Genomic DNA, 18,506 nt, shown 5'->3' on the forward strand with positions numbered 1-18,506 from the left:
CACATTTTTATTTTAGTGTTTCTAATGTTGAGAGTCAGCAATCTGTGTTCATCCACGTCAAATAACATCCAATATATTGTCAAACACACTTTTATACATCCGTCATCCTTATTTTTGGAATTGAAAAGTCCTTAGGTCAAGTAACACCTCATGCTGTGGTGTGCACACGTGCTATTGAGTGTCTGTCTCATGTTAAACTCCCCACCAGGTAAATGCTGTGTTTTAAAAAAACTGAGTTCCAAATACAGACAAAAAGTGTGATTTATACGCCGATGCAACATGTATATGTTTTTTTTTTTCCTGTTCAGGAGCCATTCAGGAGCCATTTTTTGACAGGTGTGACTTGTATTTCTGAAAATACAGTATTTATTTGAGTAATTAGTTAAATTTCATGCTGAACACACTTGTTCTGAAGAATACAAATGACACTTTCATTTGTATTGTACACAATTAACAGTAATAATGACTAGCTAGAGGGCCGTTTATCGTGTTAACAATTAAATAGAAGGATACTCAGTAGAGCACACGTGTGGAAAATCTGGATAATGGCAACCAAGACACCATATTTAGATGTGTTGGGTTCAACTTTTCACTTGTCACAAAAATTAATTTAATTGGTGCATTATTTATTTATTATTTATAATGCAAGCACTGTGTTAGCAAGCAGAAGCTAACAGACTAGTTAATGTTATTGTATGGGAAAAAATAACACTAAATAAACTGTTTCTTGTTGCCACTGAACATGCAAGAACCTGATCAGGAGTGCCTGGATGCATGGACCGCTTCAATGCAGCCCTTACCAAAAAGTAGTACATACAAGTATGTTTCAAGTATACTTCCAGTTTACTTTTTCTATACTTATCAGTACTATTTTTTGGTAAGGGAGAGCTCAGCCTGCACACGTTAATCTCACTAAATGTAAACAGACTTTGTAAAATGGTCAATTTACACTTAGTCTTACCTGTGTTCCAGCTGTCCCACAAAGTGCAACCAAGTCTGCTGTGCAGGAGGGACTGGTATTCAAGAAGCAGCCCCTACTGTGATGGAATTCACAAAGCTAGCAGGCTTAGTCTGGACTTTTCATGGACTTTGTTGAAATATGGCAACAAAGGTGTTTGATGAATTTTAGTAAAGGAGTTGAAGTAAAAATATACAGACCTGAGGTTGATTCGTGGTTATGCTGCCCGTCTGTTTCTGGGCAAGACACTTTATCTGCATGCTCTCAGTCCACCAAGCTGGAAATGGGTACCAGCCTTGGCTGTGGAAGTAACCTTTGACGGACTGGCATCCCATCCAGGAGTCATCGTAGAGTCTCATGGTCCGGTATCAGGAGATAAGCATCAGTAGGAGTCTTAATTTAGCTTCAAGACATTTTGCCTCATCCACATGCACAAACTAACATGGCATCAAACGTCAGGACTTACACAAATATATCAACTGTGTATCATCAGCATAAAGTATGAAAATGAATGAAGATATTGTGCACGTTAATGAGAATCTTTTTGTGTGTTGTGTCACTCTGAATAACTGTCACTCAGGACTCCAGCGTGCAGTGCATTGTGGGTAACCCTCCATACCACCTCAACCCTCAGATTATTGGAGCAGAAGATGACTATTTTGATTCTCAGCAAGATCAGGTATCTCACACAAACTCACTAAGATTGTGATTGCATGAACACTTTTCTTTAGTTTTCTTTGAAGAAGAAAAAACATGTTTAAGTCACATGTTAGGTCTTTTAATTTGGGATTTTTATGTATTGTTGTAGTGTATTTTTATTATTGCCATTTTTTCCTTTTTATTGTTGGGGTTGTTTAGTGCTTTGAGTCATTGGAAAGCCCAACATACAAATAATGAATGTTTATGAGTTCAATGGTATGAATATTTCATGAGGTGAAAGCTGGAACATACCATTCAACTCGGCTTCTCCTCCTTGAATGGTATGTTCCAGTTCTCAATATTAAATATATTATATATTAAATATTCGTTCCATTGAAAGAATGTAAAAACATTCATTATTTGTTTTATATAACGGCTAAAATAGATCCTTGTCATTTGATATTTTATTAATTTATAAACAACAGAAAAGGGACTTACATTTTGGTGTTCCACTGCTGCTAAAGTCCAAATTGTAACATATAGTCCAGTGATGCTGTGCACTGACTTCGGACTTCCATTTAAAAAAAAAAAAAAGTGTAGTTCCTCAGTCCAGCCAAAAATCACATCAGCGTTTCATACTGAACAGTCTTCATGCATCCAGAACGGCTTTACAGCGGAGTGGATTGATTTTGTGTGTGTGTGTGTGTGTGTGTGTGTGTGTGTGTGTGTGTGTGTGTGTGTGTGTGTGTGTGTGGCAGCGTCAGTTAGCTCAATTAAATAATCATGTCTTTGTCCTGCGTGCGCACACACACGCAGCTGGCTTGGTTGACTGTGTACGTCCTCAGTGCAGCGAAAAAAAAAATCACGTCAGAAATTAGTCCAGCTTTTCTTTCTTCCTGTTAACAGCCTCCAGACAGCACAGTGGATTTGTGTTTTGTGTGTGTGTGTGTGTCTTACAAGCAGTGTCAGTTAGCTCAATCAAATTATGTCTCAGGAGAGTTGTTGTCCCCTGTGCACGCGCGCACACATGCAACCTAGTCAGCGCTTGTACGTGCGTGTATTACCAAAAAAAACACTGTGTCCTCAGTGCTGAAAAAAAAAAATCACTTCAGAAATGAGTCCAGCTTTTTTCTTTCTTTCTTCCTGCTAACAGGCAGCACAGTGGATTTGTTTTGTGTGTGCAGAGTACAGTTGTACCAAATGTATGGAACCAAATTTGCACTCTAAATGGAACCAAGCTGCACTCTAAATGCAATGCAACACAAATGGAGTATGATTAATCCATGTCATGAGACATACAAAGCCACCAATCAAATGACAAGGATCCACTCAGCCATTATAAAAAATTATTATTTTAAAAGGAAGGTACTATTTTTTTTTTTTTTTGTTCCTTCCTTCGGGATAAGTTGCTGGACCTCCTAACCCAGTAAAAAAAAAAAAACATGACTTATACTCCTAAAAATATGGTAGTTTTAGTTTAAGTATATGGTTCATGCAACAAGTTCCCTGGTTGCATTCATACAGAAATTCGAGTACCACGAACAGTTTGTCTATTTTTATTTTTATTTATTTATTAAGTTATTTTCGAGGTTTCTGCCACATACACAGCTGCTTTTTTTTCTTGATTTATGTTTGACATTTCTCTGCATCTGCTTGTGTTTACGGTATTCCGTGCTAATCTGATTCACAAAAATTGCAGTTTTGTTGCGTTGTTAATTGTCTTTGAGTGACCTTGTTGATGTTAAAACGTCCTGAAAGCTGTTGTCTTGCTGCCAGCCAAGTCCAGGCTCAGATATTTTCTAACTAATCTGCAGTTCCTCATAATGTAAATGCCTTTCAAATGTTTTTGCATCATCAGTGGTGTTATCGTAAAGGAGGACTTAAACAAAAAAAAGTCCTTTAGTAACTAAATGCTTCCAGTTCCTTGTGCAAAACCACAAGATCCTCATTTAAGATGAGAACATCTCCTCTAAGCTCTTCTCACTGCGTCCTTGTTTTTGTTAAAAATACCTGTGTGGAGGTAAGTTATTATGTTGTTCTTAATAAAAGAGTGAAATAAAACCGCCTGTCCTGTCGTCTTCAGCTGAATGGAGAGTGTAGCTCCTTCCAGAGTTTGGACCTGCTGAAGTGTCGTCCAGCTTCACCTCGCCGCTTTCCTCCCATCATGTGATCTCGCAGTTTGATCCTGCTCCTGTGGTATATTTCCAACACAACACATACACAAACCGCGCACACTAAAAATGCCACCTGAATGTTGATTATCCTTGCCAACATGCATCAAGTTCACATGTGGTAACTTTGGTGCAACTCTCTGGTTCATGCAGACATTCCAGGGATTTTGTGTGCCTGTAAAGCACTCCACAGGTTTAAAGGTCCCCTCTCAGTTTTGCACATGCAGATCCTGGAAGCTCACATGTGACAAGCCTTTTCTGTGAAGTTAGAAAAAGTTGGAGCAGGAGGTCACCACCCTGCTCCTCCACATCTCCTTCCCTGCGTGTTTTCCCAGCCCTTCCTGCTCCACCTATTGCTATTTAAACCAAGCCAGGTGTGTTCAGCCAAATCAAGAGCAAGGAACAACAGCCTTGACTAATCAGCTGTGTGGATGCAAACAGGGTACATATGGGGCAATGTGGAGGTCAGGTGATTCTGCAGGAGCACGGCTGTTGACCCCCTGCCTAGATGCATGTGGTGAACTGTGCCATCGTCTTTTTTTTAACCAGTACTGAATTTTAAGATGTTCACCAAAAATAATATATATTACGCATGGTGACCCCAAGAAGCTAATTAGCTTTGGCGTCAAAAGGTTTATGCTCAGTGGAGCATACTTTGTAAAGCTCTTGTGAGTGCCAATAACTTCTTTCTTATCACCTGATCATCACCAAACTTGGTGTGTGTGTTGGGCATGCTGGCCCTAAGAAGTCTACTGATTTGGGGTCAAAAGGTCAAAATCAATGAACTGCAATTCGTAAAATCTTGTAAGGAACAGCGTCACTTGTCAGCAGTTAGGGTGTTGTGGGTTAGTGCAGCTGATGCACTTGTTGCACACATCACATAATACCATGCTAGCGTGTTACGCTGTTAAACTGCACATCACATTTGCAGGAAATCATGATCTTCAGATCAAGAACGTCTTGGATTCAAATCTGTGAAAATGAGAATGGAGCTTTAAGTCATAAAGATGCAAGTTTCCTCTGCAGCTCCATAACAAGGATTTTTTTTGATCGTGTGCTTGTTTTATTTTTAAGTGCCGATCATGCTACAGTAATGTAAATCAAACAAAGGTGTTTTTTTTTCTTTTAGTGAAATGTTCTTATAAATAAATACAACCAGACTTTACATCACATGGTGCATTTTTCAATTCATCCTATTTGATTCACGTTACATGACTGTAACTGATGAGGAGCAGCAATAAAACACCTTTTCGTCCTTCCTTCCGTTAGCTGTGTTATCTCTATGCTGATCTGCATAAACAACCAGCTCCAAGAAAGCCGTCGCTTCTTCATGGAATTTCATTCGATCTTCATGGATCGAGCAGCAGTAAGTTATTTTCTCTTCTTTCCTGTTCTGCTCTGTCTTGTGTTTGTAATTATTGTTATTTTTTTAATAAATGTTTTTTGGTCGTGCTCTCACATTCTCCAATACTTTGTCTTTTCCAGAATCTTAAAGTTCCAGTGCCAGAAACAATTGCATCAGAACTGGGTCAGTGTTAAAGACACTAAAACATGTTTCAGATTTCCTCTATAATACAGCCTCTCCTTTTATATAGTGTTTTATAAATGTATATTTTAACTATTAGGATGGGGAGTCCCAAAGGTGGTGCGGATGGACCATCAGAAATCATTGAAAATAAATAAAAATGCCATTGAGTTACAAATTTGTAGAAAAGTTTAAATTTCCCAATTAATTTTAAAAATGTAATCAAACAAAGCCCTGTGATTTAAATTGTAATTAGGCAGTCATAGCCGTAGAAAGAAGATGGTCAGGGCTTTGGCAGTCTGACTTTTGACAGCAATGACTTTGACCTTGACTGACCTCTGGCTGACCTCGCCAGAGCACTTCAATAATCCACCAATAATCGGTTGAAAATCAAAGTCCTAGACATTTGCCAAAATGATTTATTTTATTTTATTTATTTATTTTTTTTGTGGTCAGTTTCAGGGTCAGCGTTCATTGATTTAGAAACTGACATAAGGACCTGGCAACAAATCAGCCAACACACAGACAACCAGACGGGACGTTGACCCCCATTATTGATGTTTTGCAAGTTTGGCCATGCAGGGCAATTTGCAGGGCAATTTGCAGAATCCACCTACATACGTGTGCCAAATTTGGTGCAAATCAGAGTGAAAATCAAACTTTTGAAGTTTGCCAAAACAAAACACTTCAAGGGCAGGTCTGTGGTTGACTGTCATCCGTAAACCGAGTTTGATGTCAACCTGCCAAAGGACTTGAAAAGAGCAGGGGAACAAAGAGGTCTCTTAAACGTACTACGAGTCTTCATTTATCTGACAGAGTTTAATGTAATATACATACAGGAGTTTCAGTAGCTATTATATAAGGGCTGAGTGGATCCTTGTCATTTGATTGGTGCTTTGTATGTCATGTGATATGGATTATTAGTCTCATTAGTGTTGCATCGCATTTAGAGTGTAATTTGGTTCCATTTAGCATGCAAATTTGGTTCCATACATTTGGTACCATTGCACTCTGCACACGCGCACATACACACACACACGCACAACACATGCACGCAGACACAAAACATGTGCACGCACATGCACAAAGCAAATCCACTGCGCTGTAAAGCCTCTGGAGGCATGAAGAGCTTTTAGGAGGGAGTTAGAATGAAAAGCTGGACTAATTTCTGTCAAGATTTTTTTTTCACTGCACTGAGGAAGTACACAGTCGTATTTTTTTTGGAATTACACAAAGTTTGTGCACAGCATCGCGGACATCGTCAGAATTATTTTTGGACTTGTATTTAAAGTTCTTGTTGGATTGTTGATGTCAGAGCAGCAGTGATGCACCAAAGCTGGACAATTTATAATGTGATTTTTCACTAGAGTGAGGAAGTACACAAACTCTTTCTTGTTTTTTTTTTGTTTGTTTTTGTTGTTGTTTTTGTTTTTGTTTTTTGGAAGTACACAAAGTCAGTGCAGTGACGCACCAAAATGTAAGTCCCTTTTCTGTTGTTTATAAATTAATATCAAATGACAAGGATCTATTTTAGCCATTATATAAAACAATAATGAATGTTTTTACATTCTTTTAATGGAATGAATATTTAATTCGGTGAAAGCTGGAACAAACCATTCAAGGAGGCGAAGCCTTTATGGCGAAGCCTCACACAGAGGCACCATAAAGATGTAACGAAATTACATGCCTCGCAACGGGGGACAATAAAGATGTAACAAAATTAGTCAATTCTAGATCGGCTCACACGCGCGCACCAAAATAAACGTAATGAATAAGTAGTTAAACTCCCAAATTGAATTAGATTGGCCTAGGACTCATTTAATGGGTCACCAAAATAATTAACCATTTTAGGATTTAATTATTTAATTTGGATAATTTACTCGGGGCACCACCTATTTGAAGCATAGGTACTTTAATTTAAATTAAAATCATTAATTTATAAAATAAATAAAAATCATTAATTTATCTGTCTCAAATTAATCAATCAGTCTCAATTCTATTTATCAGTCTCAGTTGAATTAATCAGTCTCAGGTCTGAAAGTCTGAATTGTCTGATATGATTGACCAAAGGTTTCCTTCTGACCACAAAATGAACCACAGCAGAAATATTTACAATTTATTTACAAGTATACAAGTTTTACTGGCATTTTTGTGGACAGTGATTAAATAAGTTCATTTATGGACACAACTTTCTTACTCACTCATGGGATGTTGAAAGAGAGAGGTAAAGCTTAAAGACTTTAGTGAATAAATCTGATTAGAATTTAGTGATGAAATTTGAAGCCAATTAATTTTCAGAAAATTATTAAACAAACATGTGGATATGTTTAAAAAGAAGAAGAAGAATAAGGAGAAGCCACTTTGTATCCATTGACAACAAACCATTTTTCTGGAACCTTTAACTGGTTCACTTAGCTGGTCCATTGAAAAGGTGGTTTGGACGATCCGTCCGTCCGTCGTTGATGTAGTCTCTTTGCAGTGTGCTCACTTGGGTCAGGGGTTAACTCAGTGGTCTCCCCGGGTGATCCCAGTGGCTTGTGTCAGCTGGTTTTACCATCAGGGTAACTGCTTGCAGTCAGGTTTGAAATCAGCTCCGTCGTCAGCTGCTGGACCCCAGAGGTGGAAGGCGTTTGTTGAAAATGGTTTCTGGTAGCTTTTAAAAAGTTTGTTGGAGCCAGATTAAACGTCTTCGTGAATTTAGGAAAAAAGATAAAAGTTTAAGAGCGCTGGAAAAATAGCCAACAGAAAAGGAGTCACTTTTCTGTAAATTCGCTATTAAATTCCACTGTAAATTCGCTATTATTTTGAAAGGTTCAGATCGGAAGTTCTCTAAAAATTTCAAAAGACTTGATGCACCTTAAAGCGCCAGGTTAAAACTTTGTTAAAAGTTTGTCAAAGAATGAAGGATGAATCAGTGTCACGTGGTAGCGTTATCTTAGCTTAGCTTATCTTAGCAATGGGGCCTTGTTGACCCAAAAATAAAAATTAAGCATTTTAAGAAAGGAAGCGAGAGAGAGCAGAAGAGAGGCAAGAGGCAAGAGTCGGAGCAGCACTCTGCTCTAACTTTTAAAGGGGGACTGACGTCACCAAACTCCGCCCATTTAGGGTGTGTAATCTCACAGAAAACCTCATATGTCACAGGGCAGGCCCATATGATTCAACTATTTAAACACATTAACTATTTTGGTATACTATTGTTCTAAGACACTCAAATGGATACACATTATTAATAGTCACTCAAACACTCTATTTGGTTAAAACACAATATTTCACCATCAACATATTGATAATGCAGAAACATCACACTTAAACACACATCAGTTACAAGGAACACATGTCAATAAAATGGAATGATTATGTGCAAAGCATTTGTTTGAATAATCAATACAAACAACAAGCACAGTGTTGAGGCCCAAAGGGGGGGGGTCCTCAGGCTAACCTTCCAAATCTCCAGATGGCACCAGGAATTTCAGTTGAGTGTGAAACACACAACAGTCTCTCTTCTCAGTTCAAATCCTCAGGTTTTTTTGTTGAGACAGCATTAATGTATTTATTTAATTAGGGTGAACTGAGGCCAGGCGTGAACTCCAACACTTGGCGACTGAGCTGGGGAGCAATAAGCAATGCGACCCCAGAGGGCCGAGCAGCAGTGCAGAGTACCCGACCTTCCTAGAGTCCCTGGGAGGGGTACTAGATAGCGCTCCCGACTGGGGACTCCATTGTTCTCCTGGGGGATTTCAAACGCCCACCGTGGGCGGCGACAGTGAGACCTGGAGGGGGGTGATCGGGAAGCACGGCCTCCCCGATCTGAACCCGAGCGGGTGTTCAGTTGTGGACTTCTGTGCTAGTCACAGTTTGTCCATCATGACACTATGTACGAGCACAAGGGTGTCCATAAGTGCACGTGGCACCAGGACACCCTGAGCCGGAGGTCGATGATCGACTTTGTAGTCGTATCATCTGACCTTCGGCCACGTGTCTTGGACAACTCGAGTGAAGAGAGGGGCAGAGCTGGTCGACTGATCACCACCTGGTGGTGAGTTGGATCCGCTGGGAGGGTAGGAAGCCGGTCAGACCTGGCAGGCCCAAACGTATCGTGAGGGTCTGCTGGGAATGACTGGCGGAACCCTCTGTCAGCGAGGTCTTCAACTCCCACCTCCGGGAGAGCTTCTCCCAGATCCCGGGGGAGGTTGGAGACATGGAGTCCGAGTGGACCATGTTCTCCACCTCCATTGTCGATGCGGCTGCTCGTAGCTGTGGTCGCAAGGTCTCTGGTGCCTGTCGTGGCGGCAATCCCCAAAGCCGGTGGTGGACACTGGAAGTAATCGATGCCGTCAAGCTGAAGAAGGAGTCCTACTTATCTTTGTTGGTAGGTGGGACCCCAGAGGCAGCTGACAGGTACCGGCAGGCCAAGCGTGCCGCAGCCCGTGCGGTTGCAGAGGCAAAAACTCGGGTCTGGGAGGAGTTCGGGGAGGCTATGGAGGAAGACTATCGGTCGGCCTCGAAGTGATTCTGGCAAACCGTCTGACGCCTCAGGAGGCGGAGGCAGCTCTCCACCAGCACTGTTTACGGTGCGGGTGGGGAGCTGTTGACCCTGACTGGGGATGTTGTCGGGCGGTGGAAGGAGTACTTCAAGGATCGTCACGTCTTCCGAAGAGGAACCAGAGACTGGGGACTCGGAGGCAGACTCATCCATTACCCAGGCCGAAGTCACCGAGGTGGTTAGAAAGCTCCTCGGTGGCAAGGCTCCTGGGGTGGATGAAATCCGTCCTGAGTACCTTAAGTCTCTGGATGTTGTGGGGCTGTCTTGGCTGACACGCCTCTGCAACGTTGCGTGGTGATCAGGGACAGTGCCTCTGGATTGGCAGACTGGGGTGGTGGTCCCTCTGTTTAAGAAGGGGGGCCGGAGGGTGTGTTCCAACTATAGGGGGATCACACTCCTCAGCCTCCCTGGTAAGGTCTATTCCAGAGTACTGGAGAGGAGAATTCGACCGATGGTCGAACCTCGGATTCAGGAGGAGCAGTGTGGTTTTTGTCCTGGTCGCGGCACACTGGACCAGCTCTACACGCTCCATCGGGTGCTTGAGGGTTCATGGGAGTTTGCCCAACCAGTCCACATGTGTTTTGTGGATCTGGAGAAGGCATTTGACCGTGTCCCTCGGGGCACCCTGTGGGGAGTGCTCCGGGAGTACGTGGTCCGGGGTCCTTTGCTAAGGGCTATCCGGTCCCTATACGACCGCAGCAGGAGCTTGGTTCGCATTTCCGGTAGTAAGTCAAACCTGTTTCCAGTGCATGTTGGCCTCCGCCAGAGCTGCCCTTTGTCACCGGTTCTGTTCATTATTTTTATGGACAGAATTTCTAGGCGCAGCCAGGGTGTAGAGGGGGTCTGGTTTGGGAACCACAGAATCTCGTCTCTGCTGTTTGCGGACGATGTGGTTCTGTTGGCTTCGTCAAATCAGGACCTTCAGCGTGCACTGGGGTGGTTTGCAGCCGAGTGTGAAGCGTCCGGGATGAAAATCAGCACCTCCAAATCCGAGGCCATGGTTCTCGACCGGAAAAAGGTGCTTTGCACTCTTCAGGTCGGTGGAGTGTCCTTGCCTCAAGTGGAGGAGTTTAAGTATCTCGGGGTCTTGTTCACGAGTGAGGGACGGATGGAGCGTGAGATCGATAGACGGATCGGTGCAGCATCTGCAGTGATGCGGTCGCTGTATCGGACCGTCGTGGTGAAGAGAGAGCTGAGTAGGGGGGCAAAGCTCTCGATTTACCAATCGATCTACATTCCGATCCTCACCTATGGTCATGAGATTTGGCTCCTGACTGAAAGAACGAGATCGCGAGTACAAGCGGCCGAGATGAGTTTCCTCCGCAGGGTGGCTGGGCGCTCCCTTAGAGATAGGGTGAGGAGCTCGGTCACTCGGGAGGAGCTCGGAGTCAAGCCGCTGCTCCTCCACGTCGAAAGGAGTCAGTTGAGGTGGCTCGGGCATCTTTTCCGGATGCTCCCTGGACGCCTCGCTGGAGAGGTGTTCCGGGCACGTCCCACTGGGAGGAGGCCCCGGGGAAGACCCAGGAGGGACTACATCTCTCGGCTGGCTTGGGAACGCCTTGGGATTCCCCCGGAGGAGCTGGGGGAGGTGTGTGTGGATCGGGAGGTCTGGGCAGCTTTGCTTGAGCTGTTGCCCCCGCGACCCGACTCCGGATAAAGCGGAAGAAAATGGATGGATGGATGGATGAATGAATGAGGCCAGGCGCTACAATGGTGTGTTCCAGCTTTCACCTCATGAAATATGTGTATCATTGAACTCATAAACATTCATTATTTGTATACTATTCGCGATTGCAATCATCAGGCTACTTTACAAAATGCAACAGCAACCTTTATGGCATCACAGACCAGCCCCCACGTTTCCACACGCGTAAGAAGTGCGGATTAATCGGAAATGTGACATAACAGTGTGTAAAACAGATTTATTGCCATGGCTAATTGTTTTTAAAGTAATAACTGTGTAAATCTTCATGCATCGTTTAAGTACAATTCAAGCAATTGTGAGCGGAGAAGGAGGAGGAGGAGGTGCACGTTTACGTGAAGACAGCAGATCATCTGTGCTTCTGCTGTACTCGAAGCAGCCTTGGGGCCAGTGCTGGTCGGGTCCTGAGAGTGGAAATACTCACTCAGAAATATCAGGAGTTGAAAACAGAATGTGTGTACTGATTTTCAGAACAGTGAGTGTGTGCCACATGATCTAGGGATGCCTGGAAATCCACTGGGTTCCAAAAAAATGACTTGCTCTAACTTGTGCTGAGTGGTGCTCGGGTGAGGACTAGTTTATTTTTTTGGTCTTCCTGCAGCACCCTGTCAGAATGCACATAAAGAGGAAAATTATCGGATATTAAAATGATTTTAAGGCAAAGTGCAGCTTTAAAACAATATAATCTATGTAATTATAGACTATAATAAATTAGCCAAACGTTCAGAGTCATTTGACTTAGAATTTTTGATGCCCTCGAACCTGTTAAGCATGTTTTTCAGTATTTCAGATTTTTTTCCACAATTCTTCAATGAAGTTTCCAAATGCAAACCACTGAACATGTTTCAGATTTACTCGGTCAATATTATTGAAATAAAGTCTGTTGATGTCAGATTAATTTGTTTCCTTTCTGAGCGCATTAAACTATTAATGATGTTTTAGTTTGTGTCATAATTAAATGTTTCTCATTCAAACGGTCCAGAAATGTGTTCAAAACCTTTTCATTCATTCACCTTCAAAAATAAAATTATAGCATGAATGCAAGTTTCCAGGGGCGGCAGTAGAAAATTTTGGTTGGGGGGGGGGGTCCCTTAGATCCTTGGTAATAAAACAATGTTGCTGTCATTCAGTATAAGTAAACATAGTGCCATTCATTGTTGTTTTTGTTTTAAAAATACACCAGAAGATATTGACATAGAAATTCAAAATGTAAACACCTTTGGTGTCCGCTGTGGCTGTAAAAGTATGCAGCTTTTACTTTTTCATTCCAATTTCTACTTCCTTCCACCATGAAATATCTGATATATGAGTACATAAAATACTTAATTTTAGTCCTGAATATTAATCAAAAGTGTGATTAATGATTTAGATGTGCTGCACAATAGTTTCAGATGTCAAAATGGTCAGAGTCGTTCTTAAGTTTGGTGAATCACTATATTACGTTAGTGAACAAAAAAACGTGACGCCCGTCTATTGGGAATCACTAATAAATGTGTCATAAGACAATAAGTTTTGTGTGTGTGTGTGTGTGTGTGTGTGTGTTCATTCATGCATGCAGAGAGGAGGAGGTTGGACTTGATTCCTGAGGATCTGTGTAAGCAGTACAGCCAATTCTTGCAGGACGCCGTTCTCCCCGACCTGCACAGCAACTTGGAAGACTTCAGGTACCATCAGAAGAACTGGATGTGAAATCTGTCTTTGTTTTGTGCCCTCAGAACTACAAACGCAGTATCAACTTCACAGTCGATTTTCACAGGAAACAATCTCTGATTAAACGACACATTAGCTGACTGAGACAGGAGCCCGTGTAGAGCTGGGTCGTACTGATCAGGGGTTACCTTGTTTAACCCTCAACTGTTAACGCACGATTACCCAGAAACAATAAATGCAGTCATTTTGTAAGTCACCATCTTAAAAGCACATATATAATGAGGATAAAAGGCTTACACTTTGGCTAACTGGTGCCACGGATCCATACAAAAAGCATGATTGATTTTGTCTATTTAAGACATGGTATCCCTGTTTGTTGTAGAGAATAATCATATCACATGTGCTGATATTTGGAGCAGACACTGCTTTTATCTTACCAACACATGTATGATCAGCGGCTCTTGTGGCTCCAGAAAACAGCATTTTCGTTGCCAGGTTCAAATCTCAGCGGCCGAAAGTCTGTGCTGTATGTCTGTAAATAATAATAAATGCTGACAAATACCATATATAAGGTGTGTGTGTGTGTGTGTGTGTGATTGATGGGCAATCATATGGCAACAGAATTACGATGGCAAAATCTGGCCTTATTTTAGCTTATCCTTAAAATTTTTTGCTTTGATTGTAATTCTGTTACCATAGAATTGCCCTGATGTTATGTTTAGCTTGAAATGAGTTTCTTGGTCAGTTTCTTTCATTTATATATATATATATATATATATATATATATATATATAGTCTTGCATCAAATCCAACTGGCCTTCGAGGGAAATAAAGTTTAAAAAGTTTGCGAAAGTGTTAATTTATTTAATGCCACAAAGTTTAAACACTTAACACTACACAGAACTACTTTTTTAACTCTTGCAGGTTAGATTTTACACATGCTGACATTTAGCATGCTAAACCTTCAGGCTAATGCAAAACAAAACCTAAAACACCAGCATGATTGCATGCTATTTCCAATGCTAGCTTTGTTACTGCGATGCAGCAAAAATGTGATATTTCATTGCATGTAGCATTAGCACTGATGATAGCATGCTAATTCTACCCTGACATTTTTGACACGTGAACATGCTAATAATAATGTGATCAGCAGTCTGCTAGCATAGAGAAAAACTCAAAACACTGACTAGAATTGTGAGCACACATCGTGTAAACGTGCTAACATTTAGCATACTAAACCTTCAGGCTAATATTATTAGCAAATACCCTAAAACACCAGCATGATGGCACCATATTGCTAATACTAGAATTATTACTGTGATGGAGCAATAATGTAATACTTTATTGCAAACATGCAGCGCTAACACTGATGATAACATGTTAATTCCACCCTGATATTTTTGACATGTGAACATGCTAACAATAAAGTGAGCAGCATCCTGCTAGCATTGGGACAAATTGTGACACCATGACGAGAATATGAGCACACGTCGTGTGAACATGCTAACATTTAGCATGCTGGATCACTGCTTCCACGTCCCCTCCGTGTGGTGACGTCGTGTTTGTGGTTCATGGGATTCTGAGCTGCAGAACCTCAGAATATCAGTGTTAACTAAGCGCTGTACGTGTAAATGTTCTTGTTGTGCAGGCAGAAGCGCAGTATGGGTCTGACCCTGGCAGAAGACGAGCTGTGTAAACTGGACTCAGAGCGAGAAAAAGACCAGCAGATTTTGGAGAAGGAATGCTGCTGTGCAGAGCACATCCTGTCCAAGATTGAGGATATCCTGTGAGTCCCTCAGCACGCAAAGTGTAACAATGTCGCTTCACGGTTCTGGTACAACCATTTCCAGTCTTACTTTCAGTCAGGTTCGTCTTGTTGTCGCTATTGGTCTGGTCAGATCTGGGAGTGTGCACGGGTTCTGCGCCTCGCTCCACCCAACCCACACTACAGGGCCGCCTTGGGTCCTGGATGGCAACCATCTATCCCCACCTCATGAACATAACCATCTGTCTTCCGGAGCCAGTTGAAATGTGGGCGTGGCCTGCAGTGGAATCCTCATCACAACTGATCCAAGTTTCACAACTATGAAGTAATAATAATGATGATGATAACTTAAATTTCAAGTTTTTCAAGTTAACCAAGGACGCTTTATACAGTACAAAGGGGACTGTGGGGCTGAAGTCCATAGGCTGTACTGACCACGTAAGATTTCAGAGGATTCTTAAAAATGCCTAGAGAAGGACCACTGTGGATCATTGAGGGAAGAGCGTTCCAAGGCATGGATGCTGCCACACTTTAGGCTACATGTTAGTAGTCTTGAGGCAGGAGGAGATATGGAGACCAGACTAGACCTTTGTCTTTGTATTCCAAAGGCCGGGGCGGGGTTTAAGGCTAAGGTACATTTTGCACATTTACAGGAATGTGCAAAATGAAGTGTAGCCTGTTTTTCAGTGTTTTGACAATGTGTGAAAAAGGGGCGGATCTCACCGGCCTGCCAGCCTGTTTTTGCAGTCACATCTCCAAAGGTCCAATGCATTATTCACTCTATAAGCAAGTAAAGTCAGGTTTAGTGTAACCATCTGAGTACCTGCTCAATGACACCAAGTCTTTATCCAGTAGTACCAAAGAATTCTCCAAAGACACCCAGTACCTAAGACATCCAGCTGTGGCCTTAGCTCACTGGTAACATCCAGGACTCACAAACGGACAGTAAGGATAGAAAAACCCACAACTGTGACAACCTGGATCTTCAGCCATATGTAGAGTGTGTTGGTAGACCAATACACCACTGATGAGGAACTTTGTAACTCTAAAGATTCTTCTCAGACATCTCCAGACCTTGTGGGCTAAGCCTTCAGAGACATTATGAAGGTACCTCAATCTCTTAGAAGTTCTTCACTTTCCCCACATTCACGCCAGTGATGGCTGAGTTAGGGAACTTACTGAGAGTCTGGATCCTGGATCCTGCGTCTTGATCCAGGACCTTCGTAAGCCTCAACACTCTCACTGGGTACACGTGACATTTACTGAATATCCAGACATACGTGTTGGTTGGTGGCGTCAAACTAATCACTTAGATTGCTCACCTAAAAGACACAGAAGTACATGAAAATTCAGTTTCTGAATGGGTGTCTGACATCGTGCTTCCTGTGTTGCAGGATGACATCACAGCCCTCAGAGGAGGAGAAGTGGTAAGAGAAAGTATTCTTGAGTATTTTCATTATAACTCAGCCACAGTACAAATTGAAACCTATTTTTGCAGAACTGTTTTATTTTCAGTTCATTTATTTGACTGTTGCCCCAGACACCTCCGTATTTTGTTAGTATCACTACTGTTTTCAATAATAATATCAATAATACCATTATTTGTATCATTACTATTAGTAGAAGGTGTCAGAATCCAACCCTTCATTCCTGTCGTGAGACCTGGGTAACGGATCAAGTAGGGGATTGCCAGGTGAGGCGAAATATAGCGGGGACCTTGCGTAATACATGGTCACTATGGTCACTATTAAGGCCCAACAGGAACCCAGGAGACGGCTAACAGGGCTCTTGTGAAACAAGAAGTCCTCAACATTGGATCAGGCGGAGGAGGTGATCCTCATCATCTGAGGATCCTGATCATCTGGGATTTCCCAGCCACTGGTGTGTGTGAGAGCATGCAACGACATTCCCACGTTAAAAAAAACCTCGAGCACAGGCGTCTCCAGATTGACTCTGGATGTAGAATACCGTCCGGGAATGGACAAAGATCTTCCTCACCACCGAGGGGTTGCCGTGATGACGACTGTTAGTAGAAGTACTACTTGTTTATATACTGTACACAAAAATGAATTGTTTGATTACAGTTGCCACAAAAAAGTTGGCATTACCCATAATGCATTGTGACATGGCACTATGGAGTAAGGGGGCGGTACACCGGTGTCATAGTCATCATCGGTGTGAGAGTGTGCCACAGTGTGGTTTGCACCATACTGTCAACATCGTAATAACACACAACACGTGTCAGTTCTTCTTTTTCTAAAAAAAAGAATGCCAAAGAAAAGTATCTCTCACAAAATAATGCCAAATATTCGTTAATTTTGAGATCAATAAACATTTTGGTGCAGCTCTGATCAGCTCTGCAGTGTTGCCTTGATCACAGCCGCACACAGCAGTGAATGGCCTAAGCAGACCAGACTCAGGGGGGTGACCCACTGCTTGGCCATTCTAACGTTACAAGTTTTTTACAAAGTTCTACCAACTGAAGAAACAGGAAACAGAAAAACCAGAATAGCATCAAAACAAAGTGCATTGTTGAGGAGAGCATCTCTGGGTGAGTCCAGTGCACTGTGGAGCTCAGCCGTCAGCCTCATGTGGTCTTTTCAGTGCCTCGGACAGAGAGATAAAGAGCAGAATCAGTCAGCCGGAAATAACTGCACCTAAGGTATGAGTTCACCAGCAATAAATTGACAAGGAAGCAGAAACAATACTAAAGTGATCGCCGGCCACTAGAACTGAGCTTCACTAACAGACCCAGAATTTAGATAAAGTGAGGCCAAGACCTGTTCTGTTGCCCAATGAAAGGGCAAAAAACTCAGGAGTTAAGAGAACATCACCAAACCGTAATTCTTCCAGTGATTTTGTGTGATTGCGTTGCATTATTGTTCATGACCAAACGCTGAATGCTGCTTTTGTTGTTGTTGTTGATCATTGTGCATCTTATAGCACAACGATGCAGTATGTCATCCTCACCTACATGAAGCACCTCGGAGTCAAAGTGAAGGAACCTCGTGGCCTTGAACATAAACGAGGACGCATCAACTTTCTGCCAAAAATCAAGGTGTGAATTCTTCTGCACGCATGCACAGCCGCCATGTACCTGAACCACACGCACGCACAGCCGCCATGTTCCTGCACTCCACGCATGCACAGCCGCCGTGTTCCTGCACCACAAACGCACATGGAAGCAAACAAAACCAGAATAAAAATTGATGCAGAAAGCCATCGGTTCACTAAGATCAACAGTCAGATCCTCTTTGAATTAAACATCCTTGTTTGTGATGATTCAGAATATAGCAGGTCTGAGTTTTAACATTATTTTAACCAGCAGAAGAGCATCAGGTCTGAGAAGGACGGAGAGGAGAAGATTAAAAAGCCTCGTTTTCCCAACATCCTCGTGCCGCCTCGGCGCCTCAGCAGAGTCGATTCCACCTCAGGTGAGGAGACACAGGCAGACATAGAAGAGTTACAGGTTTGTTGCTGGATTTTGGTTGTTTGGGCAAAGCAGATGGTCACCCTGCAGAGTCTGGTCTGCTTGAGGTTTCTTCACAATCAA

General features: G+C 42.4%; 1 protein-coding gene across 1 annotated transcript in view; it reads left to right on the plus strand.

Annotated features, from left to right (window-relative positions):
* Positions 1–18,506, plus strand: part of LOC117517906 (rho guanine nucleotide exchange factor 12-like) — a 107,130-nt gene that overhangs the window by 54,599 nt on the left and 34,025 nt on the right. The window contains 12 exon segments of the mRNA XM_034179041.1: positions 1,539–1,637; positions 3,681–3,737; positions 3,739–3,756; positions 3,758–3,793; positions 5,038–5,069; positions 5,071–5,134; positions 5,254–5,296; positions 13,097–13,202; positions 14,837–14,974; positions 16,348–16,380; positions 17,897–18,011; positions 18,282–18,387. Coding sequence (XP_034034932.1) covers positions 1,539–1,637; positions 3,681–3,737; positions 3,739–3,756; positions 3,758–3,793; positions 5,038–5,069; positions 5,071–5,134; positions 5,254–5,296; positions 13,097–13,202; positions 14,837–14,974; positions 16,348–16,380; positions 17,897–18,011; positions 18,282–18,387 — 847 coding nt within the window.

The sequence above is a fragment of the Thalassophryne amazonica genome, chromosome 9, assembly GCF_902500255.1.
Source record: "Thalassophryne amazonica chromosome 9, fThaAma1.1, whole genome shotgun sequence".
Taxonomy (NCBI): Eukaryota; Metazoa; Chordata; class Actinopteri; order Batrachoidiformes; family Batrachoididae; genus Thalassophryne; species Thalassophryne amazonica.